Source organism: Paramormyrops kingsleyae, chromosome 12 (genome assembly GCF_048594095.1).
Source record: "Paramormyrops kingsleyae isolate MSU_618 chromosome 12, PKINGS_0.4, whole genome shotgun sequence".
NCBI classification, from domain to species: domain Eukaryota; kingdom Metazoa; phylum Chordata; class Actinopteri; order Osteoglossiformes; family Mormyridae; genus Paramormyrops; species Paramormyrops kingsleyae.
Window position 1 is genome coordinate 27556129 of NC_132808.1, and position 25224 is coordinate 27581352.

General features: G+C 53.2%; 1 protein-coding gene across 7 annotated transcripts in view; it reads left to right on the forward strand.

Annotated features, from left to right (window-relative positions):
• The first annotated feature begins 6621 nt into the window (after positions 1-6621).
• Positions 6622-25224, forward strand: part of LOC111833409 (zinc finger protein 827-like) — a 38435-nt gene continuing 19832 nt past the window's right edge. For 3 of the 7 annotated variants that reach the window (XR_011981845.1, XR_011981844.1, XM_072697844.1), the window contains exons 1-5: positions 6623-7155; positions 17229-18362; positions 19763-19935; positions 20014-20419; positions 23458-23661. Coding sequence is in view for 4 of the 7 variants with exons in the window: in XM_072697844.1 (XP_072553945.1) it covers positions 7113-7155; positions 17229-18362; positions 19763-19935; positions 20014-20419; positions 23458-23661 (1960 nt within the window). In the remaining 3 variants the exon portion in view is untranslated. Of the gene's footprint in view, positions 7156-17228; positions 18363-19762; positions 19936-20013; positions 20420-23457; positions 23662-25224 lie in introns of all 7 variants that reach the window. The other 4 variants (XR_011981843.1, XM_023791645.2, XM_072697843.1 and 1 more) reach the window with 2 other exon arrangements.

Here is a 25224-nt window from a genome sequence, read left to right on the forward strand (position 1 = left end):
CGCTGCCAGCCAGCGCCCAGCGTGACGCTTATACCTCATTAAGCACCTTAAGCGACGCTCTGTACGCTGACATCTTTATCTCCAAGAAACCTCAGGCAGTAGGAAAAGCTGCACTTCTGATAGCTGTTCGGGCCAGAGAGGCTCCAGGCGGATCAGTCAGGCGCCTCGCGATGAACCTCTTCATGCTCTGCGTGTCACTGAGGCCTTATGCTACTGTAACTTTACCACTGAAAGGTCAAACCATCGCAGGCTCAGTAGAGTATAGCACTGTCTGTCACCATTAATTACAATAAATGACACTGTAATTTATTCATTTTACATCAAACCATATCTTTTATTTTCATTCGTCTTGTAAATTCAAATGACTTTTTAAAAATTTACCTGTACCATTGCGACTCCGTATACCAAAATGTGTACAGTGTGGATCAGCTGTTACTCCATATACCAAAATGTGTACAGTGTGGATCAGCTGTTCTGCGACTCCATATACCAAAATGTGTACAGTGTGGATCAGCTGTTCTGCGACTCCGTATACCAAAATGTATACAGTGTGGATCAGCTGTTCTGCGGCTCCATATACCAAAATGTGTACAGTGTGGATCAGCTGTTCTGCGACTCCGTATACCAAAATGTGTACAGTGTGGATCAGCTGTTCTCCCAAAAAGCTGTAACTGCAGTCCCACTACGCCCCTGTCCTGTAACAGTCACCCTGTAAAATTTGCCGAGGTCAACCAGTGCTACTATAAATCCCGATAACCTCTGTCAGATAGTTTTGCTGCATCAGCTAGCAAGCTCACAGACGCCATACCCGAGGCTGACCACGAGCTGTCCTTCACACCAGGGCCTGCCTGCTCCTCAAAGATCCAATCTGGCACAGAAGATGATAGACGACTTCAATTAAGTCACACCTTCCCAATTTGGTTGCTCTAAGGTCACAACTCAAGTCTTTTTACCAGTGATTACCCATAATGCCTCAATGAGACAAGGGAACTGCACGTTGCAATTTGAATGACAAGCGAATGGCGTGCGAAGCGAAGAGATGCGGTGACAGATGACATGTTGCATGTGCTGCAGCAGAGGGGCACTGGTGACCAAACGCGGTCTGTGGGACCTTCCTCGTGTGTCTTCGAGTGCCTTTTTGAGATGCTATTTCCAGCCCCAAAGACTGTCAGCCTCACGTGAATGGATCTGATGCACACTTGGCAAGGAGTGGAGCGCAAAGGTACCAAAAATAGAGGACATTAACCGATAACTCAAATCTGCTCCATTTGAATGTTCTCTCCACATATTTTTAAATCAGCCAAAAATCGGAAGCCGTGTTCTGCAGCTGACAGTGGAAACTTTGGCATGAATATTATATCAGAGTGCACACTGTATTGTTAGAGTGTCCACCTTCTGGAAGACACTCTCAGCTGGGTGGGGAATCGAAGATGGCATTTATCTGTATTCTTCCCAGAAGATGTTTTTCTTTTCTAAACGGGATGGCGGGAATCATCCAATGGCCAGTCGCCGTTCTCAGATGAGCAGACGGACGTGTTTAAGCAGCAGGCAAATAAAACAAATAAAACCAAGGCTGCCTGCAGTCTTGGAAATACACTCCTGTCCTGCTTTTGCACCCATCTGCTCTTGCAACACCTGAGGATCGTCTGCGCTGCAAACTGAGCAAATGTTACGATTCCAGCAATTTCCGGGGATGAATCTCTGGCCAAGCACACAGCATATACACCATTTAAAAACCACACATTTGTCTAGCTATCTTAGCAGAAATGTGCTTTGTTACATCTGACACAATGTGGATACCAGCCAGAACAAACACAATGCATTTGGTCGTAGGAGCACTTATTACTCATAGTGTTGTAAAATACAGATTTATTATTGCCATTCTGAGTTTTAATATTTGATCTTATGTGGTATTGCAATCAGAAAACATAGTATGATATTTTATATATTATAATGCTTATGATGCATAGGCAGAGACTACATAGTGTGTTATTGTATGGGAGTCTTCCACCAAAGCTGATTTGATATAAATGGTGATGTAAATATGAATAGGACAGTAAAACATCCCCCCCCCATTACTATCCAACTTACAGGGTGAAATTAATCTGTAAATCTGAACCTCCAGCATAGTATAAACCTTTGGGATTTTATTCTGGACATAGTTTTACAAAGCCCCTGTTACTGTCTGTACTGAGCTGCAGTACTGACACGGGGTCAAAAGGGGGAGTCAGAGAGCACGGTTAGCGAGGAGGGGCACATGGGCATGAAGGGCCACTTTTATATCCTGGCCTTATCTGCCAGAAAAGTGTCTAAAATTAACATAGTGAGGCCATCACTGTGCTGCGCCAAAGATTAGCACCAAGGAGTAAGTCTCACCAAAAATCCCAGCATTCAAAGGGGCTGGGAATCGCCGTATTCAGCCAGGGGAGCCAAAGGTTAAAATGCTTAGCTGGGACAATACTGAAGAGGAGCTTCATTGTTACAGTAACATAAGCCTCAAACGGCAGCAAAAATGGGGGGCGTGGCTGAGCAGGTCAGGGCACTGAGCCTCTGACCAGAAGGTCGCTGGTTCAAATCCCAGAGTCAGCAGAGTGATGTCATCCTTGGGCCCTTGAGCGAGGCCCTTAACCCCCATTTGCTCCAGGGACTGTGTGACTGACCCTGCTTCCTCAAAAATGCTCATCACTTTGGACGTACATGCTTGCTACATTAATGTAGAAGAAAACCATACAGCGGCTGAGAGATCTGCAGATCTGGCTTGGGAATGTCTGTGACACAGGTCCACCTCGCTGGATGTGGAGGGTGTGGGGCCAGGCTCTCAGGCGGAGGGCACCTCCAGGATCAGGCAAGAGGCCCCCATACCCGCCTGGCGTCCATGGCCTGGGGGGGATGTCACAAGAGGGACCCTCCCTCCCCAGCCGACGCTCTTTACTCACAAGGCGCTTACACAACCATCTAGGGCAACAAGTATTTATATAAAATGATATTTTCCTCGCATTTTGGAGTTGGTATTCACTACTTTAACTGATAAAATATGCAATATTGCATTAACTGTGTTTATTCTGCAGTTTACATAATACTCACCGTATGCTTGTCTTGGCAGTAATGTATGATTATGATAATTATTTGTGATTAAAATGTTCTACCTTTCTTACCGGTGGTGGCGGGTCGATTCGATTTGGAGGAGGGAAGATGAAATTGATTTGTTCTCTTTGTTAAGCGTTCGCTCCTCTGCCGTAAGATACAGACTCCCCACCCCCCGGTTCTCTCGCTCAGGGGACGGTGTGAACAGTACAGAAGCGGCTCGGGTCCAAGCTGACGTTCGCTGGCAGCCTGTGCGGCGCCGCTGAGAGCGCGTGAAGCGCAGAGGCGTTCCACTGGACACGCGATCCGTCCGTCCGCCTCTCCGCCGAACCTGCCCCGAGGTGGCTCGGCAGTCATCACCTCACTGGGCATTTGCCCTTCAGCCTTGGGAATCTCACGCTTCCCGAAGTCTCCCAGATCCTCCAGCTCCCGTTGGCCGTTCATCACAATAGCCACAGAAATGAGCAGGATTTGTAACACATGGATTTCATAAGTCCCCCCCCCCCCCTCCCCCGCCCCCCGTTCTTCTCACTGCTGATCGCACCCCGTCCTCTTGTGACTCTATCGCCACCCGCTGTGCCGTCTCCGCGCTGCCGTCTCCGCGGGGCCCTGCACGCATCCCCGCGTGCCATGGTCAGACGACCACCGTGCTGCTGAACTTGCCGGCATCGTGTGCTCGCGGCTACTGCGCCATTAACACCCTCGCTCCCGGTGCAGGATCGTTAGCTGTGGGCAGTCACACGGGGGCGGGGGGGGGAGGGCTGGAGCACCTGCCTGGTAGTACAAGGTGGGGCCACACCCTCATAGGCCCCACTAGCATTGTGATTTTATGGTGTGAGCAGAATACAAATGTCATTAGTATGGTTGTAGTAATAAGATATTACTCTGTGTCTTGCAAATATAACTGTAGTAATATTACTCCGTGCCTTATAAATATGATTGCAGTAATAAACTATTACTCTGTACTTTATAAATATGATTGCAGCAATTAGATATTGATCTCTGCCTTTTATATAAAAAATGATTGATTCCTTATTAAGTGATAGTCAATGCAGCTTTCTAAAAATATTTTTTTTTTAAACCCTGACATCCTCCTGAAACACGATTCCGACCTCGGGAAGGCACTGCTCTTCTGGAACCGCACACGGACCACATGTGTCCATCCGGTGGTTCCTTCCGGAAACCGCGAGGAGTGACCTCCTGACCACAGGATCGTCAGCACACCCAGCAGAAAGCAGGAGCAGGTGGAGATGCACCAGCTGCCTGAAGAGCAGCAGTGAGAGGTGAGGAGCCCGCAGCCTGAAAGGCGCCTTCGGGCCGGTAAAGAGGCACCTCTGGATCACTGCCTGGCCCCAGCCACTTCTCCTGGGAAAGTACCCAGAAGAGGGTGAAGCTTTCCAGTGCTGCACTGTCAGCACCAGCAGCTGTCGGCGAGCGACTGTCCTCCTGCGTCTTCATCGTGTCAGTGCAGTGGTGCTACACGCCAGGCCACCCAGTCAGAAATGCCACTTTAATTGGTCTGTCACCAGCCGGAACCTGCCGGTAACCCTGCCAACTCAATCGACTCTCACCTCTCCACGTTCCCAAAAACACACATCGAGTCTACATGGTAGTTATGCCTTACTGTAACACCCTGTAACACACCGATTTCACAATACACAAAATAATACACCTTCCTGACCAATAACCCGATGAAAAACATCCATACACAAGCATTTCATTCTGTACGCAAGTCCCACGGAGATTTGGCCAACAGTCACTCAGTCAATCTACAGTCAATCTACAGAGTCCTTTACAGGATTCAAAGCTTGTGTTCAATGTCTCCACAATGTTCCTGGCTGTTAGTCGGGTTTCTGTTCGTTTTGCTAGACTTGTCGTAGGATGGTCTTTTCAAAATGCATTAAGGGACATTCAGCCGATTTTTGAATCGTGTGTTTCAAAAGGAGCAGAAAAGCGTGCAGCTTGCAGTGTGTCTCCTAACCCTTCCCCTGCAGAGACCTTGGCCGAGTCATTATTGGGCCGACCAGCCGCATTTCATCAGTCATCCTCAAGGTGTCTCTCTAAGCACCTCATCTTTAGCAGTGGCTGGATAATCAACCCAGACATATGACTAATTAGACACTAATTATAAGCCAGAAAATAGTTGTTTACCTACCGAGGGTGTGTGCCCCTCTGATACAACCATTTTTTTCAGGAAAGTCACAGCACTGGCAGGCCTACCTGCAGGAGGCCTGTCTTCCAGAGGCTGTTCTAGCGTAGATGTATCTGAATTGGCCGTGTAGCTTCAGCATCAGGCTTTCCCGAGCCCCGCTGGACTGCCGGGCTGCTCTAATTACCCCGTGCTATATTTTAATTAAGCAAAATGCAAAGTATGGGTCTGTCACCAGTCGTCAGCCCAGAGAGATAATTAAAGCGGCAGCTAATTGCCATCATAAGGAGCCATGTGTGGCCGTCTCTCTGGGAACATGGGCTCTTCAGGCACAGGAGTGTCCGGAACCTTCCTGCTAATGCTTCTTGATATTCACGGTAACGGGTTCTAGAGAGGATGCGTTCTCCCCATACGGCCCGGCCTCTGCGGCACTGGCGGCCCATTGAAAGTCTCTTTACACAAAAGCAATAGCTTTCAGGCGCTATCTTTAACATAAAGTGCAGGGAGAGCTGTACCAGGCGGAGGCTTGGAAGGCGATTCAGGCCGCGATCATCGTCTGGAGGGTCTGGAAACCAGGAGAATTAAGGGCGATCTTCACTGTAACAGACGAACGGATAAACACACAGAGTGGCTCACAATCTGATCACAGAGGGTTTCAAAAAACGCACTCGGGGAGGGGGGGGGGGGGTCGTCATCCCACAGAGGTGTCCCGTTAAGTCTATGTTGGTGAGGCATTTTTAGGCAAAATGGAGAAAATTCAGAGGCCGCAAGAGACAAGACCCACAGCAGAGTTTTTCAGAGGGGGATGCCGACTCCGTGTGGCACCATTCTGTGTGTGTACTGTCGGGGATGCTGTTTTAGTGCATCTTCGATCCAGTTTAACCACAGAGCATGGGTCCCGTATCAGCCGTGGGCTCACAGGGAAAATACACAATAAAATAAAAGCAGGGGATACTCAGTGCCCCAAGAGCTGCCTGTCATTAGTGCATAATAACAGTGGCACGGAGTCTATAGAGCATCACACCCACGTGCCAGGGGATAATTTCACAAAGGCTTCATTCGGCCTTTTAATGGTCGGAATTCCAGACATTCCTTGTCTCACTATAGGCCTATTTTATTTCTAAGCATCTTTGTGATTTCAGCATTTTTAGACATTTTCGAATGACAGGTATTTTAAAAACGTGTTTTAGAATACTTTAATGTTTAGGGCATAAATGAGCGTATTTAACATTTGGTCACGATTTATAAAACTGTAGTATTTCCAATTAAGCGACGACGCGCGATACAACAAACAGAATAAACAAGACCGACGGCGGTGTAACTTGATTAATGTGACGATGCATCGCTCAGTGTTTCCGAGGAGCGTTTGGATGTGCGCGAGATGAGGCGGCTCGGGGGCACCGAGCCGGGCGCGCGCGCGCGCGCGTGTGTGTGTGTGTGTGTCTGTGTGAGTGAGTGGGGAGAGTGTGTGTAGCCTATGTGCGGGGAGTATGTGTGTGTGTGTGTGTGTGTGTGTGTGTGTGTGTGTGTGTGAGTGAGAGTGAGTGAGTGGGGAGAGTGTGTGTAGCCTATGTGCGGGGAGTGTGTGTGTGTGTGTGTGTGCGCGCGCGCGCGCTGCTCCGCTGCCGCTGCCCTTTGATCCCCGCATTAGTGTCAGTTAGGGGCTCCGGCACACATACACACCGACAGCAGCCATAGTCAGACACGGGATCGCCGCCTCCTCCGCCTCCCATCGCCCGGCAGCGCAGTCCGGAGCCGCGGACCGCCAGGTGCGGGACGAGCCGCTGCCATCGGTCGCCGGCTCACCGTCTCAATGGAGAAAAACATCCCTCCTTCTCATCCCTAAACGCGGAGGAGGAGGATGTGAAGAGCGGGGAAAATGCCCCGGAGAAAGCAGGAGCAGCCCCAGCGCCTGGCTGCGCGTAAGTCCGCCGCTCGGCGGCGTCTCGGCGGCTCCGCGGGGCTTTCGCGCAGCACTTCGGGGTTAAAGGGCTGGAAGCGGACAAAGACGCGGCGCAGGGTGTTATTTCTGCCTTTTTTAGGTCTGTGCCGGGCAGCCATGTTGGCGACGAGCAGCCAGCCAGCGTGTCTTTAAACGCACTCTGTGATCGATAAAGGTCCCGTTCTCAAGGTTGCAGTCGGTGAGCGCGTCCGTCGCCTCCATCCGTGCGCCATTTACGGCCGATTGCTGCTTCTTTCTTTTCTTTCTTTTTTGTAAATCCGTTCATTGAAGTCCGTGTCCCCTCTTTTTTTTTTTTTCTTAAAAAAAAAAAAGAAGAAGAAGAAGAAAAAGGGGGAGGATCTGAGGATCCGGCTGCGGTAGAGCGGGGGTCAGCCGGATCGGAGCGAGGGGGCTGGACTCGGGCTTCCGAGCTCCGGCGGCACCAAATCGGCGCAACTTGTTTCCTGTTTTCGCGCAGAGCGCCTGGGCTGCCCGCAGCTCCAGCTGCGCAACTTTGGCATCGGCGGATGCTCTGGGCAGCGGTGGCGGTCGCCAGGTCACTTCCAGGCGATCGCGGTGTCGCTGTGTGTGGTTTTTTTAACCTGTCATTATGATTGTCATTATTATCATTATTGTGGCTTTTATTACTGTTCTTGTTATTGTTATTATTGAGATAGCGCGCGAGCTGTCCCACCCATCCCTGTCCGTGTCCGCGTCCGCGGGCTGCCAGTGTCAGCGGGCTGCCAGTGTCAGCGCCCCGGCCGGTCACCTGAAGTTCAGCGTCCGTCTGCGGATCCGCGATAACCGGCCAGGCCCCCCAGATGTGCTTCGCTGTGCAACTCACGGTGCCTGTCCGTTTCCCCTTAATCTTGCCGTGCTTTTTAAAAATCGCCTGATATAAAAGAAGGCAAGCTGCTGTTCCTTGTCAGCTCCGCCAGAGGATCTCGGAGGTGCCCCCCAGTCCCCCGGTCACAGCCGCGGAGTAACGGGGCATTTTCGGGCACCTCGCCTTATTACCGGCTAATTGCCCCATGTGGCTCCGCTGTCACTAAGATACGAGGCTGCTGTGTGTTATATCATGTTACTCCTATGTCATTAAGCTGTTACACAATTTAAAATTCCCATAAATGACCGTAATACGCCGGAGAGCTTATTACGGAGTGCGTGGCGCAGAAACTGCCGCAGCTTTGTTTCTGTGATACAGTATTGTTTTGTTGTTTTGTCTTTCGTTTTCCCCGGTCGCTGGCTTAAAGCAGGGCACTTGACTGATGCATGCCTTATGCACATACCAGCTGCCCGAGGACTGCAAAGGGTTAAATTTTCAGTTAAGGCCCGGCTTTCAATATCCAGTCATTAAGAAGCTCTCCTAAGGGCCATTTTCACAGCTTGCGTGACACTCCATCCCTTTTAAATACATGAAACCCTTGTATGATTCCTGCTCACTCTCACCTGAGAGTTTGGGAACATCTGGGATCTTAGAATGTAGGTATGGTTTACCTGCTCCGGTCCTTCCTGCTTCCCGTTAAGGACAGAGACGCACTGTCTCGTGCCAGTCGGCTGGGAAAGAGCCATCACTGGCTATCCAAGCGGCTGCTGTTATACCTGTGTCGGGGGGTCCTGTGCAGGTCACAAAACCAGATCAAGCAAAAATGCTCCAGTTAAACAGGACTGCGTGAAAACTTGGACTAGTCTGCGATTGTCAGCTTAAGAAGCCTGGTGAACTTTAAGGCTTGAGAAACAAGGGCCACAAAGGGGAAAAAAAAAGAATCTAAAACGTTTCAATATCTGATGGTGTTTGTTGCTCTACAGCCTATTTTCATATAAGTTTAATCAAGCCAGGCTTCAACACCCTGAGGACATTCACATCAACAGTCTTACGCTTCTCACTCTGTTACACCGAGCCCTGCAATCGTAATTTGGCGAATGCTTCACAAATCAATCGATTATTCCTTTTTAAATAAAGGCCAATTTGAAGGTGGTGCAGTAAGGGGCATGTGGAGATGGATGGCCGCTGTTTTCATGGAGTCTGCTTTCAATTTTAGGGGCCCCTTGAGTTATTTTTTTTGAAAGACATTGGGGGAATGTTTGGTTAGATGTACCAGGCTGTCCTCAGGCAAGGCATTATGGGTGTTTGGCACGCAGGGCATTATGGGTGTTTGGCACGTACCCTGAATGTTTCCTATAGTACTTTTCCTATTGACCCCTCTCCCCCAGCCTTATATTAAATATTCGGCAGTTACATTATCTTGCACATTCTGATGGTTGATTTTTTTTTTCTTTTTCAGAGAATCATTGATACTTTGTTTTGTGTCTGTTTTTTTAATCTGATGTTTCTTAGTGTGTTTTTTTATTTAAACACTCATAGTTGCATGAGAGCTGAAAAGTCTTTGACAATCTCATGTCAGTGTTGCTGAAAGTGGTAGAACAGTCATTCGTCACACTTTTAAATTACTGTCCCTCCACCTTTTACTTGCTGTGTTTCAGATACTCACCCAGCGAGGTTAAAATCCAGCCTGTTTTTATCTGTCGCAAACTCACCTTGTCTGGCATTTGGCAGAAAAATCAGGCCAATTGCTATTTGAACAAATTACACTAATTTTAAAAAGTCATCCAAAAATCATTTTCGTTTTATAAGAAGGATGATACTTTCTTCCCCTGGACCACTGACCCTCACCCTGGCTCTATGATGGATCCTTCCAGATCTTTCTTTCACTCCCTGCAGCTGTTGCCCATTCAGATCTCTGGAGTCGGGACGTCTATCTTGCGGGTCGACGTGTAGAAATGTCCGCTCCGTCTCCACTTACTGGCCGGTGATTGCATCCTGGCCCGGCCCGGTGGCTCCGTCCCCCGTGCTTCTCCTCCCCTCGCGGTGATTATAATGACCTCGTCTGGCCCGAGGCCCAAAAGCCTTGGAAAACATGAAGGGCTTTTCCATCTCACGCTTGGCATCCAGTCCACGGAAAGCCACTGCCAAAAACCAACTTAAATTCAGACTCTCTTACTGGTGTCTGCTGAATTGAGCCCAAGTGACTAATAATGTACAGGCTTTTAACTTAAAAATAAATTAAAGGGCAACAGGAAGGTGGCGGTTGTATATATCAACATACTTTCCGCGTCTGCAGGGGCACTCGATCGCCATGGCGGCGGTGCTGTGATACAGATCACCACGGTGACGCCAGAGCCCGGCTAAACAGCACCAGGTGATGCTGCGACGACCTGGAGAGAAAGCTCGGCCCGTTTGTTTCTGCCGGAACCTTCCTGCTCTCCTCAGAGCTGGCAGATAGACAAACAGCCGGACGCGGTTTGGGCCGCTCCCATCTCGCACCCCCGGCTCCGCCTCCTCCTGAGCCTCTCAGCTAATTCCTTTGCCTCCGTTTAATGAGCTGCTGCCCGGCGGCTGGGGCCACACAGAGACTTTCACTTGATCAATTCATCTGAGAAGATTCTGGTGCAAATGCTGATGCCTCCAAATGAATCTGCCTCGCGCTGAAATGGCCTCATTTGCATCTCTGTCGGCTGTTGAAGGTAACTGGGGGAAATTCATTTCTCTCCCTACCCAAAACTGCTCATTGCCCCTTAGAAAGTATTTATTTTTTCTGTTAAGCTGGTCTCCAATTCCTGATGACCTAAATAACCTGGAAAGTACCGGAACGAGGCATTTTATTTGGGCTGTCAGCAAAAAAAAAAAGTAATTCTTGCTAGTTGTGGTGTGTGTGAAGTTGGTGTTGCTCCTTCCTCAGAAACATTTGCAGGTTTTTTAAGAAGTTTGCAGCTTTGGGATCTGAGGTGGGGAGATGGGTGGGGGGGGGACAGGGAGAAGGAGAGGCAGTCTCGCAGGAGTCTCACTGCGACGTCGGCAGAAATTAGCCAGGGTGAGCAGGCCGCTTCATTGGGGGGGGGGGATGCAGTGAGCTCTGAGTGTCTTTTAGACACAGGGGGGGCCAGATTCCGCTGCTCTCCAGTCATCGCCCCGTGGGGCCAGGAGGCAGTTGCTCAAGTGCCAAGTAATGGATTCATTTAGTGCTAATTTCAGTTACAGCAATGGGGGGGGCAGGTCTTGTTTAATTTGCAGACATGGCATAACTCCCCAGGAAAAATAACATTATCCTGTTAGGGGGTTGAGGTGGGTCAGTGCTGAGGACGGAGATGTGACGCTGAGTGCCGATTAATCAGAGTAAAAGTTATTTGCTTTTGCATTTTTAGATTTTTTGGATGTTTGACTCTTTGTCACTGGTTTGAACTTGTGGTCCGTGCTGGGGGGTGAGGGGGTCTTCCTGGCTGGCTAGGGGTGGGGGGGGGCGCCTTCTTCCTGGGTGGCTGGGGGCTGCAGGGCCTCAGGTACGGGGTTGAGAGGCAGATCCAGATGCTGAGAGCCTCACTGCTTGGGGGCCTTTAAACGGTTCCACGTTTTCGCCGACCAGTCTGGCCTGGCTGCGTGATTCGGATCAGCCCAGGCTGGATGAGTGGAAATTCAGCCAGAGGCGGTAACTGGGCCGTGGACCTTTTTATCGATATGGAGAGAGTCGCTAGAATGGAGCGGGCAGGCTGGCAATGCTCGCAGAGTCCGTACGCAGAGTCCGTACGCAGAGTCCGTACGCAGAGTCCGTACGCAGAGTCCGTACGCAGAGTCCGTACGCAGAGTCCGTACGCAGAGTCCGTACGCAGAGTCCGTACGCAGAGTCCGTACGCAGAGTCCGTACGCAGAGTCCGTACGCAGAGTCCGTACGCAGAGTCCGTACGCAGAGTCCGCTGACACTGTCACCCAGGGTACAAACACGCCTTTCCTGGGTGAGTCTGAAGACACAGTAACGCCTTTAAATGAAGTGAAAACCGACAGCGGTGTGTCTGATGTGCATGTGCACACCTCAGCGCGACTCTGATTTACTCCTGCAGTGCCATGTGACTACCGCTGAATGGAACCGGGCCCCGGCAGGGCTCTGTACGCTGCGAAACGGTGATTTGATTCGTTCGGGACTTCTGTTTGTTGATGGTTAATCTTCTTTTTAGGCTAATAAATAAAGAAAAAGGGAAAAATATCAGAAATTAGTCAAACAAATTGCACTTCAAGAACAGCAAGAGGCTTTATAGGGTTAGTGCTTGAGATGTACAGCCCCACAGACGTGGAGTAGTTTACTGTAAAATTAACGGGGGGGGGGGGGGGGGGCGGTTAATGAAGTGTGCCGACACACTGTCTGTCCTGTGGCCGTTACATTAGCGGGTTAAATTAACTTTGCCGCTGACCTGACCCCCCCACGAGCGGTGGGAAACCCCCATCATGTGCAGGCACCCTGGCGCTCGCTAACAAACTGGAGCGGCACAATCACACGGCGGCTCCGTCCTCCCTTAATCAATTATTTCCCTATGCATGATGGGAATTTATTATTTTTTTTAAATAAAAGTTTCTTACTACTGGGCACCATGCATTGGAGGGTTAACTCTTCCTCCTTTTGCCTCCCTGCCCCACCCCAGCCTGTGGGACTTTAATGAGAGCACAATGGTGGGGCTTTTCCCATCATCAGGAATCTGTTTCTAGTGATGATATGGTGAGCCGGAAGACCCGGCATGTGCCGACATCGTCCAGAAGGGTCCCCTTGCTCTTGGCTGTGTGGGTCACCGTCTTGCTGCACACGTCTGGGAGCGAGAGGCACTAAAAGCTCGTCTCCTGTAGCCGTCAGACTCTTCCGCTCGTCTGACTAGACGGTCCTGTCCTCAGGCCCCCGGCGGAGACTCGGCTCTCCTCCTCGTTAACCTTGGTAAGAGGGCCTGTTTGCACCTCGTCCGTCTCCTCCTGCTGCCGTCCTACAATCTACACTTACTCCGTTTCTGATTCGTTATTTAATTTGTTAATTTAACAAAGGGACCTGCCGGCTGGTCTGTGTCCCTGAGGTGAGGCGCTGCGTGACCCAAGGTGCTCAGCTGCCATTCTCTCAAGTGGGCTGGTTCTGCTGTGTGAGTGAGACGGGCTGCGGCCGCGCTGACAGACCGCTGTCCCCGTGGCGACACAGTGGCCCCTGTCCGCTTGTTTGTTTGTTTATTTTCCCAGTGCTGTGTTTACAGGGTGCATGAGCTTGTGGGGTCTGTGACCTCCGCACCGGGCCCTGGGGAGAACTTTAGCAAGCGTGCACAGAATGTGCCAGTGTGTTCAGTTATTGTGGACAGATAGCGTGCCCAGTGAGCGTGTTCAGTAAGTGTGGACAGAAAGCGCATCTATTGAGCATGTTCAGTGGGTGTGGTCAGAATGTATATCCAGCATGTGTGTTCAGCAATTGTGGACAGAAAGCGTGGTCAGAATGTGCATCCAGTGAGCGTGTTCGGAAAGTGTGGACAGAAGGCATGCTCGGCAAGCGTGTCCAGCAAGTGTGAACAGATGATGCGTCCAGTGAGTGTTTTCAGCAAGTGTGGACAGACAGCGTGTCCAGTGAGCGAGTTCAGTGAGTGTCGTCAGAAAGTGCATCTTGTGAGTGAGTCTCCATCTTACATCTTGTGTCCTGCATCCTGTGCCCCGTGTGCCGGCCAGCCCCACGGCTCAGCCCTTGCTGCCTTGCAGTACTTCATGTTTACCTTCCTGCCCTGGGGGATGTAGTCCCTGGCTCTGAAGACAATGCATGTCTACTCAACGTGATCTAGTGCACCCCCCAGAGCAGAGACTGGGCTCATCAGTGCTTCCTTACTGGATGCTCCGGTTGGCGTGGATGTCTGACCTGGAGCAGCTGGATTTATGGAAACATGTGCACTGATACTCACTGATATCGCACTGATACTCACTGATATCACACTGATACTCACTGATATCGCACTGATATCGCACTGATACTCACTGATATCGCACTGATATTCACTGATATCGCACTGATGCTCACTGATATCGCACCGAGACACAGTGATATTGTGTTGATATTGCGCTTATATTACACTGAGCCTCTGCTGAGCGTGATTATATGTGAAAGCCAAGAGGAAAATGAAACATGATGGTTTGAAGAATCTACTTTCATCCCTCATACCAGCTCCAGTCTTCCAGCTGCTCTCACTGTCCAGGCCGTCATATTTATAGTTCTTGCTGTTTTTTAATTTAGCCAAAGCTAGCGGTGTGCATGCGGATCTCTGTCCTGGGTTTTAAGGTGGCCGTCCCCCATGTACCCGTGGCCACACCATCAGTCACCACGATCCCAGCCACTGGCTGCTTTCCTGTGAAGTCGCAGAAGAGTCCGCCTGTGCTATTGAGCGCCCCCTACTGGAGGCAAGCCGCGCCTCATTACGGATTGTTTACTGGCCCCTGAAAGGCCAGCTGCCCTTGGGGGTTTATTTAGGGGGCTTTTGCTAAAGACCGGGGGGACTAATGACAGCACCTCCAGGGAAGCTCTGCTGTCGGATCGGGCTGATTATCATCGCTCGCCATTGCCCCGCCCCCTGACTGTGTTCCGCCCTCTAACGGGAGAGATGGCGCCCCTGCAGGTGAGCAGAATGTGGAGGGGGGAGGGGGGTGACCTGAGATTGACAGGCGAGATAACCCTTTTGCCTTTGGGTTCTCTCAGTGTAATGTTAACCCTGTAGTTTAGTACACGGTTTGGTCAGTATATTTAACTATTTACTGGGGTCCCGAGAAATGTGGTTGTCTGGCCACTTGGGTCTGCTGTCTTGTTGAGGTGGGGGGAGACGTTTCCTGTCCTTTGCTGCGAGCGTGCGGCGTTGCGGGTGGGACAGGACCCTGTGGGGACGCGGATTCACCTGGTGATGAGGACGTCCTGCTCTTAGCCTCTGGACAGGTTTAACCAGGGCCATCGACTCTGATTTACAAGTGACCAGAGCAGGAAGCCGCACATTTGTCACGGGAGACACGATGACATCAGAGCTGGTGGGTTTGGGAACCAGCCTGTATGTGTGCGATGCCGCAGACTGAAGGACTTTCATTCATAGTGTAACATTCAATACTGGCTTTTTACCCAAGAGACTTCAAATATCGATACATTAAATACTGTTGTATTCAAATGATTTATTTTGCATGAATTAATGCCCCAAACCACTGACAGCTGCAAGACACAGACAGTGATGATTCCAGTAGTATGAGGTAAGTTTGAAAAGGGGAGACATTATTATACGATCAAGGGCTATGAGTGGAACATACATCAAGCGTACTTTGTGTTTTATATATGGACACGCATGTGTAGTTAGTCAGAGCTGCAGGAGTGTGGTCTGGGCCTGACTGATTGCATTAATTCACACCGTTTGTGAATGTGGATTATTAACCACTTCGCTGGGTTAGCTGACGCCACTACCTGTCAAAAATCTGCACTCACCTGTATGGCCTGCGTTGATCGGGCCCCGTGTTCAGTGCCCACGCTGATGGGAGCCACTCGGACCGCAGAGAGGGGGGCTTTTCCCTCTGCTGCCCGTTCCTGTCGCCTGTTCCTGGCTGTTTCAGGCCTTCCCTGCCCAATCTGATAACTCCCCCTTCTCCCCCGATGCTTCCTCGTACCCATGGCCAAGACCCGGAGCTCTCTGTCCACACACACGGTGGCTGTGACCCACCAAAGGCTCTTCGTGTTTTTCCTCCCTCCCTTTCCTGCTGCTCTCCCGCCACAAGAGGCAAAGTCATTCGGGGGGAGGGGGGGGTTTGACCTGGTTGGTCATTAAGTACTAATTCTCCCCCTGCTGGCCTGGCGCCGTGTAACACACACGGGCGATAGAGACTGGGGGGGAGTGTGGTGTCAGACGAGCCCCCCGCGGGATTCGCTACCCCCTCGCTGGAGGACGGTGACCTTCAGGAGCTGCCAGTCATTCCATCCTGAGGCTCCAGTGCCGGAAACTGTGCAGCCTCTGTTCTGAGGACACGGTTCTGCCCCCAAGGCTGTATCCTGCGTGTAGCGTACAGGGTGGGTGACGGGCCCATGTCAGCAGAACCACAGGGCTGAGGTGCCACTGCGGGACGCGGAGCGACACCCTTACTGGCCCAGTGGAAGGCGTGGACGGGTTCTGTTTCCGTGGGCGCTCGGAGCACGATGGCGGTAATGGCTGCCCCGGGTCGGAGCCGACCCTGCCACCAGATGTACGCCGGCCGCGGTGATCCCCGCAGGTCACAGGTCCTGTTGCCCGGCAACCGCCTTCTGTGCTTCACTGAGACGCAGAAGGAGGCCATGTCAGGGCCTGGATCCGGGGGCGTGCTGAGAGGGTGACGTCACACGCACGTCGCTGGGCCTCGGCGCGGTCGCTGCACGCCGGGACTCCGTATCTGCGGCCGAGCTTCGTGGGAAGTGAAAGCTGTGCCCACGACCAGCCTCCCTGCCTCTCTATGCTAATATTTATAGGCCATTGGTAATATTTCCCCCCCTTTGTCCGCCCTTGTCTGGCAAGCAGGATTGTTTTGCTTATGAATATTGATACATGAAGTGTATATTAATGACCCTCGCCGACCCTTCCCCTATCTTCATTGGCTCCCTGGTGGTATCTTCAGCCTCATGAATATTAATCTCGCTTTGTAACCTCCATTACCCTAATCTTTGCTGTCTCGCCTCCCAGAAGGGCCCGTCACCATGGTAACCCCTTTTACGAAACTCCTTTAAACCCTGAGAAAAATATGGTTGAAAGGAAACGCGGAGAGCGAAATGTTCTCCAAAAGCCGCGGCATGCAAATGCGAGCGTCGGGCGGCGCAGGGAAGTGCGCGTGATGTTCCAGGCCCCCGCGTGCGGGACCATGTCCCCGAGATGGACACGCGCCGAACGGATTCTGCTGTTATCTGAATAGATATTTCGATATATAAAAACAGAAGCATGAATAGATGAATGTGTTGTGTGGAATAGAAATCTCTGCCAACGTAGCTATTATTATTATTATTTATTATTATTAATTTACTAAAAATTAACTTTGCGGCAGAGCACTGCTCATGTGATACATACGATAACCATCTAAAATGTAAAAATGTAAAATGTTAGCGTTTAAGGTAACTTTAAACGGTGATTTTGGTTTATAAGTATATAAGAATGACATATAAGTATATATGACATTTTTTTATTTTTTATTTGTTTATTCGCTCACTCGTTCCTGTCCTTGATTCTCAGATCTGGAACGAGCTGAGGATGGAGAGGCGGAGCCTGTGGGAGGCGGGAGCTGGTTTGGCCACGCCTCCGACACGCCTTCTGAGGATGACATCCAGCCGTCTCCTGAAGGGGGCCCTCCGGAGCAAGACACCTCGGGGGAGAGCTCTGTGGGCTGTCCCACGCCTGTGCCCCGCGCGTCCCTGGACCTCCAGGGGCTGGACTCTGACTCCTTCCACGTGGGGAGCTTCACGGTCCAGGACACCCTGTCCTCGGTGGTGTCCTCGCTCTACGGGGACCATGCACTGGGGGCGCCGCTGAGCAGTAACCTGAGGCGTCTCCTGGAGGCCGACTCCCTCCGGTTAGACGTGGGGGGGCTGGTTGACCGGGACAGGTCCCAGGACACCTCGTCCCTGCACCTGGACTCCGCCCTGTCCCCATCCTCCCGCCACGCCCAGCAGTTGAGCGCTCTGGCTCGCAAACTCGCCAAGAGCTCTGCCTCCATGACGGCTTCACCCACCCCGACGGCGTCGGTCAGTGCGGTGAAGCGGGAGCTTTCTGAACCCTTTGCTGGTGCCAATGGCAACAGCTTCGCCTGGGTGGGTGGGGGGGAAACCTGGCTACCTGCTGGCGGCTCCGCCCCTGGCGGCAGCAGCCTATCCCCGGACTCCGCCATCCAGAAGCTGAAGGCCGCGGCCAATGCCGTACGGCAGGACAAAAGTGCCGGAGCTTCTTTGGCTGTTTCATCCTCCTCGTCATCGTCGTCCTCCTCCGGGGTTATCGGCGGGGGCAGGGCAGACGAGCCGGCCCGCTTTGACGCCTTCCCCAGCCCATTTAACTCCCAGTCCGCCAGCTCCACGCTGGCAGCCTTGTCCAAGAAGGTGAGCGAGCGGGGGCTCCAGCAGGGGGAGCCGTCCGCAAACTGCTCCTTCTTCTCGCTGGTTTCCATGACGCCATCAGCAGCACTGCTAAAGGAGGTGGCGGTGCGAGCAGCTAAGAACCTCCTGGGCTCCCAGCGGGAGCAGGCGACAGCGGCGGAATCTCTGGGTGATGGCGAGCCGCTGGCGGACAGCGACCAGAAGCTGTCTACGGCCAGACGGAGCGCCGATCCGCCCCCGTCCCCCCCCAAAGGGAAGGTGAAAGCCAGCAGTCAGGAAGGTACTGTATCGGACTCCATTAGTGAGGGCCCTCCCCATCCCCCGCCCCTTTTTAGACTGAATATTTATCTTTGTGCGAAATGCCTGGTGTCACAAACATTACAGAGCAAATACAATCACTCTTCATACAAGAGTGGCCACAGACTCCTGGAGAGAAACACAAGCTCTTAGAGTCTGACACAGACAAAGGGCTCTTAAGGTGGTAGATCTGCATAGCAGTGAATTGTGGGTAATATAGAGGCATGGCAAAGAGCTGGAGAACGTGGCACGCTTCTACTGATTTTAGATCCTTGTTCTCAGGATAAAGGTCGTAAATTTGTGAACCCTGTGAAGGTTTTAGCGTTTGAGGGAGCTCATCATTTCATTACCGCTCGCTGGAACGCCGGATGTTTCCGGAAGCCGTGACGTAGTGTGGACACACTGTAGACCTCACTGGCTCACATGCTGCCAGCTCACGCCAATATTTATTCTGGCAGGCCAGGAGACCCCCTTGTCTGACTGGGTCTGGAGGGGTCCCAGTCTCAGGGCTTGGTAGCGCAATGGGGATCCTTCACAGTGATTCTTCTGTTGTTTCACTGTCCCCCAAAACAGGGGTCACTGGCTTACTGCACTGCAGTGTGGTCACACGTTTGCTGACTTGGTGAAGCAATGATCGTACCTGATCAGGAGGAAATGGGCTCCAAATATATATGATATAGAAGATGCCAGAAAATAAATGAGATGGAAGATGACTTGCATATTAAAGCTGCTGTCTGGCCGGACTTCTGCAGCGATGACGGTGACAAGTCTTGGTCTCCAATGCTGGGTGTCCTGTACAGGCTTGTTGAGGTTCTCCTGTTGGACCGACAGAACCGCCTTCCTCACCGCAATGCCCCTGGCATCCTACCGAGATGTTCCAGACACAAAAGGCCGACGGAACTTTCTAGGTTAAGACGGATCTGATACTCAGCACATCCATTCCTGTGCTTTATGTGTCTGTAAGGCTGTACTTATACATATTAATATTAATAGCATCATCATCATCCTCATCATCATCATAAATAAATGAACGGTGGCCAGCCTGCAGGCAGGGGTGTCTCGCATCCGAGCTGAGCCCCCACTTTGGCAAACCACAGGTTGCAGGCCAGGCAGAGGCTTCTGTTTCTAGGAAGTGGGGGTGCATAAGGGGGGCAGTAATTCTTACAGAGGGGGACAATCTTATCATGGGCATAAACAGTTTAGAGTTGGTACAGTATGTGACAGGGGAGAGGGCAGTCAGGCGGCCAATCAGCTTTCAGCTCTCCCTGTAGCCCAGTCTCTGTACACGCTGCTGGGATTTTCCTGGACCTGTAAAGCCCCACTGGGCTCATCAAGATGGCGGGTGCCCCCCCTCACGCCTCTGTCTTTTTGCTCTCTCGCCAGTGCCCCCTGAGGACGGGGGCAGGCCCTTCCAGTGCCCTGTGTGCGGCCTGGTCATCAAGCGGAAGAGCTACTGGAAGCGGCACATGGTGATCCACACGGGCCTCAAGAGCCACCAGTGCCCGCTGTGCCCGTTCCGCTGCGCCCGCAAAGATAATCTGAAGTCCCATATGAAGGTAGGGGCCCAGCGTTGGGGGGCCGAGGGCCGCGGGAGCCCAGGGCCGCAGGGAGCTCACCAGCCACTTCCGCCGCAGGTACACCAGCACCAGGACCGGGGTGAGACCTTCCAGTGCCCGCTGTGCCCCTTCACCTCCTCGCGCCACTTCAGCCTGAAGCTGCACATGCGCTGCCATCAGCACTTCCCGCGCGCCGAGCTGCGGGTCAAGCAGGAGGCATCCAGCGACGGCGAGAGCAAAGACAGAGGCGGCTCCCCGGCCTCGGCGGACAGCTCGCTGCGGCCCTCGCCTCGGGACCCCGGCGAGCACGTGCGGGTCAAGGAGGAGCCCCAGGAGAGCCATGTCTCAGGGGCGTCACCCTTCAGTCTCTGCGCCCCCTCCGACCAGGCCACTCCTAAGTCTGGCCCTCCCACACCTCTAACCACCCTGTTCGGCACAGACATCACCACCAAGTCTGCCTCCGACCTGCTCATCAAGCTCTCAGGTAATGAGGGGCTTAACGAGCGGGCGCACAGCTGAGTGGCGTCCATGACATCGGCGAGGTTCCCGCAAGTGATGCGATCGCCCGTGAGCCCCCCCAGTGTGGTGGGGGCGGGGCCATGGCTGTCCCACGCAGTGCTGCGTAATTAGACCATTAGGAAGTAGAACATTAGATTAATTACACAGCCATGCATAATTCATAATTAAAGATGAATCTGTAATTTAGGATAATTTAAGATTATTAGCCTCCGCGGTGTCCCTCTTACTCCCCTCCCCCCAAGCTGCTGTCTTGGTGGTGTTAGGACCCCACATTCGCGCCTGTGGCCCCCCCCCCCCCCCCGCCGCGATGACCACTCACTCGCATGGTGTGCGAGTCGCCCAGCCCCCACCGGGATGTCAGGACGGTCTAACGTGGTGGGCAGGGTTAGGGCGCACGGGAAGCCTGTGTCAAGGTGAGTGGGACCGTCCGCTACGGACCCAGGAGGCTCGGAGACAAAGAGCGAAAGCGGATCGCTCCAGCGCCATCTGCCTCGCCCGTCCTTTTGTCCCTGGCCAGACCGGCCCTCCCTGTCCTCACCATGCTTCTGAGCAGAGCAGGACCTTCACATCAGTAAGCGGCCGGGTCGTTCACAGAACCGGCGCCGCTCTTCTGGGAACTGGGTGTACTGCAGTGAGAAACGGAGGCCGAGGCGGGAGCCCCGTCACTCGCCCACGTTCTCCGGCTTCCCATTGGCCACTTTTCTGGTTGACGGTGATTGAAGGTCCCGCCCATCCCTGGTGCTCAGATCATAAACTAAAGGCACCATTTTTGTTTTCGTGTGCTGAGCAACAGATGGTGAGCATGTAGCCGGTGAGCACCGAGAGACAGGACGACCGCCATGGGTCCCCCACTCCCACTCCGCGTTTTCCGGAAGGTGCCTTCTGTAGGGCGCTGCATTTCGGAGGCAGGTTACCGTCAGGCCGGTTCTGCTGGCTGCCGCGCACTCGGCCGCCTGGCCCAAAGCCTTCCATGTAACTGGATCTCCTTTTCTGCAAGGGGGGGGGTTAATCAGGCTGTCTGACAGCAGCCGGGGCAGCGGATGAGAGGCGGTGGAGGCGTCCTGCCCGTGTGTGGGCGAGACAGAAAAGAGCCCCGGTCGGCTGGTCGAGCGACCCAGTTACGGGAGGTAAGGTCAGGCCGGTCCCATCAACGCCGCTAAGCGCTCGCTGCGCGGCACGCCCGTCCGCCGGGGCGTCTCTGCGAGGGGAAGGGCGGCCTTCTGCGGGCTCGGGGGCCGCTGGCGCTCCATGGATCCGCCTGATGAATAATTCAGCGGCCAAGCACGGTGCCTTCCGATGGAAATGGCTGCTATTTATGGCGGCGGCGCAGAGGTCGGGGAGCGGGGTGACTTTGTGTAGCTCGTATTTTTGAGCTGTTTTGCTCGTGTCCCCGGACCCCGGAGAGGGGAGCGGCGCTGTCCTGGAGCACGCGGGTGCCCACGCCTGTCTGCCGCTACACGCCAGAACACGCTTTTAATTAGAGGACGACCTTGCAGGTGCCGCCGGGGTTATACTTAGCCTCCCCGCCGACACCTGACGGCGTGACATTTCCAGCTGGCGTCCCCGGGCCCCCGCGCCACGCTAACATGAAGGTCATTCCTCTGCCGGGGCCCCCTGGGTCCTCAGCGAGACCCTGTGCGGCGTTGCGGACGCCGGCTCCATCTCCCGCCCCTCCTGGGGGGGCTGTCAAGGCGCTCGTCGTCATTAATCACCGACGGGACTCGGCGCGGGCCGGCGACATGGCACGCGGAGTGGGGGGGAGGGACGTGGGAGCAGGCTACGGTGGCGCCCCCAGGTGGCCCCTGCACGTCGCTCAGGCCCGGCGCCCACCAGGCAGAGCCGCCGGCGCTCCGTGCCGTTTTCTGGAAACCGGATGGTGGCTCTGCATTTTTAATTATTTGTTCCTCGTCTGAAACCGATGAAACATGACCCATTTTTCCCGCAGCCATTGAAGACAAGGGAAACGCACCGGCACGAGCGACAAGCAGCCGCAGTGCATTGTGGGAGCTCTAGCTGTGAGAATGGCTATGATGCAGCGTCATGTAGGCGGGTTTGTTTACCGTCCTCCATCAGGCGCCTCCCCCCCCACGCCCATCCCCGTAATGGTGCTGTCAGAGCTGCAGTTGCGCTTCCCGTCTCCCGGCCCACTGCGTGGGAGGGGGGCCTCGTTTTGTGTGGGCTGGTAACCTGAGACGACCAGGCGACGGAGACCTGGAACCTTCTCCCGAGGGCCACTTGTAAATGCCAAGACCGCTTCCAAAACAACAAATTAAGTGTTTAGAAGCCCATAAATTCACTGCCCTGTCTGGGGGGGGGGGGTGGTGGCAGTTCATGCATTCCTCCTGTAATACCCCCCCCCCCCTCCCAGTTCTATACACTCCTGTGGAGAACGTGAAAAATATGTGCGGTGCCGCTTTGAGAGCCAAGGCCAGGGCTGCTCCCCACCCGTTTCTGCTGCAGTGCTGAGAGCCCCCAGGTCCCGGCGTGCTGCCACACTACAGCGCTAAGGGCTAACAGCTGGAAGGGGTCTGTGTTTCCCAAGATGCTGTGGGGACCTCACAGCACGTTTCAGCTGCTGACAGATCAACGTCCAGATCGCGGTCCTTGTGCACTCAATATGTGGATGCTGATCAGCTCGCTTTGTTTTCCTGAGGCCCGTGGCAGCCCAGGGGGTTGGCTGCTCTCTCGTCTCTCTCTCTCTCTCTCTCTCTCTTTCTCTCTCTCTCCCCCTGCTCTCTTCTCTCTCTCTGCTGCTGCTCTGTCCTCTCTCTCTCACTCTATTTCTCCTGCTCTCTCCTCTCTCTCTGTCTCTCCTCTCTCTCTGCTGTTCTCTCTCTCCCACTCTCTCCTCTCTCTCCCTCTTTTCTCTCAATATCACCCACTCTCTCCTGCTCTCTCCTCTCTCTCTTCTATCTCTTTCTCTCCCTCTCTATCTTCCATCTCTCTCTAAATGGAGTAGAGATCAACTGACACCCCCCTTCCCTTCCCTCCCCCTCTCCACAGCTGCGAACCAGAAGGAGGCCCAGAAATCCCGTTTTTTTGTGAAGCAGGAAGAGGATGAGGAGGAGGAAGAGCAATCGGAAGAGGAATCGAGTCCCCGTCCGGCCCTTGGGCAGCCAGGCCAGCCCTTCTGCCAGGCTGATGGGCGCCTCCTGGGCCAGAACATGGGCGTGAAGGTGGCATCCGAATTCCTCATGAAGCTCTCGGGTACGAGTCCATCGCTTCTGGCTTGAAGGCTGCGCTTATGGTCGTATTGTGGTGTGCTAACAAAGCGCAGTTTCGGCTTGCTGACGGCAGTGTGGGGGGGGCCTCCTCTGGTCGCTCTCTTGGGGGATGTGTGTGTATGGCCTGGCAGAGCCTTGCCTCCCCAGGACTGCACTGTGGGAGTCTGCCCTGTGGGTGCACGCTGTCCTTGCCTCTGCCTGGGCCCAACATCCCGCTAACCGCTATCCCCCCTTCACCAGACCTCCTCTCGTCTCTTCTCCTCTTCTGTTTCTCCAGACCCCCCCCCCCTCACAGTTAATCTGTTCATTTTATGTTATTACCCACATTATTTGAACCTGGTGTCTGTCAGCGGCTGTGGGGGTGGCGTGCTGGGGGTGGTGGAGAACACCGGGCCCCGCATTACAACCCCAATCTGTCCACATTAAGTGGCAGGGACGTCATTTTCCTCTGCTTGGAGTGTGACCGCGATGGCCCTCAGTTCTGTGCAGGAGACCCGCTGCGGGCCCTGGGGCGGTCAGGAGCGTGCCGCTTCACTGGGCATGGATGCCCCCTCCCCAAACTTGCCCCCTCCCTGCCTCTCTCACTACACAAATTATTGTCTAACCTGCTGATGAAGGGCTGGGGACCACGTGGCGGGGATGACATTGTGTGTGTCTTCATATGCATGTGTATGCATGTATGTCTGCATGTGTGTACATGTACATGCATGTTTGTGAGTATATGCATGTGTGTCTTTGTGTTCGTGTGTATCTGCATGTGCTTGCCTGTGTGTGTCTGAGTGTATGCCAAGCATGTGTGTTTGTGTGTATGTATGCATGTGTGTGTGTGTCTCTGTGCGTATGCATGTGCATGTGTATGCGTGTCTCTGTGCGTATACATTTGCATGTGTGTGCGTGTCTGTGTGTATGCATGTGCATGTCCCTGTGTGTATGCATGTGCATGTGTGTGCGTGTCTGTGTGTATGCATGTGTGTGCGTGTCTGTGTGTATGCATGTGCATGTGTGTGCATGTCCCTGTGTGTATGCATGTGCATGTGTGTGCATGTCCCTGTGTGTATGCATGTGTGTTTGTGTCTGTGTGTATGCATGTGCATGTGTGTGCGTGTCCCTGTGTGTATGCATGTGTGTGCGTGTCTCTGTGTGTATGCATGTGCATGTGTGTGCGTGTCTTTGTGTGCCCATCTCCCCACATCATTAGCCCCTTTCAAATGACAAATCGTACCCATGATGCATTCAGTTGAGAGGCGGCAGTGAGAGACATGTGATTGGTGACACCACCCCCAACCCCCACCCCCGATGGATATCACGCATGTGCGTCTACGTGTACAAAGAGGGTGTAACATGTGGACGGGACACTGAGAAATCTAAGTGTGGGAAGGTCTACCTGTCTGGAGAGAAATACCCCCAGTGTCCAGGTTTGACACATTAAACCCCCCTCTGGTGAGAGACCGCACATCCACCAGGGGGTGCCGCTGGCAGGCTAGCATCACGCGGCGTGTGGAAGCACAGCCCCCTTTCAGCGGTTTAGCATGCGTCGCTGCACGGG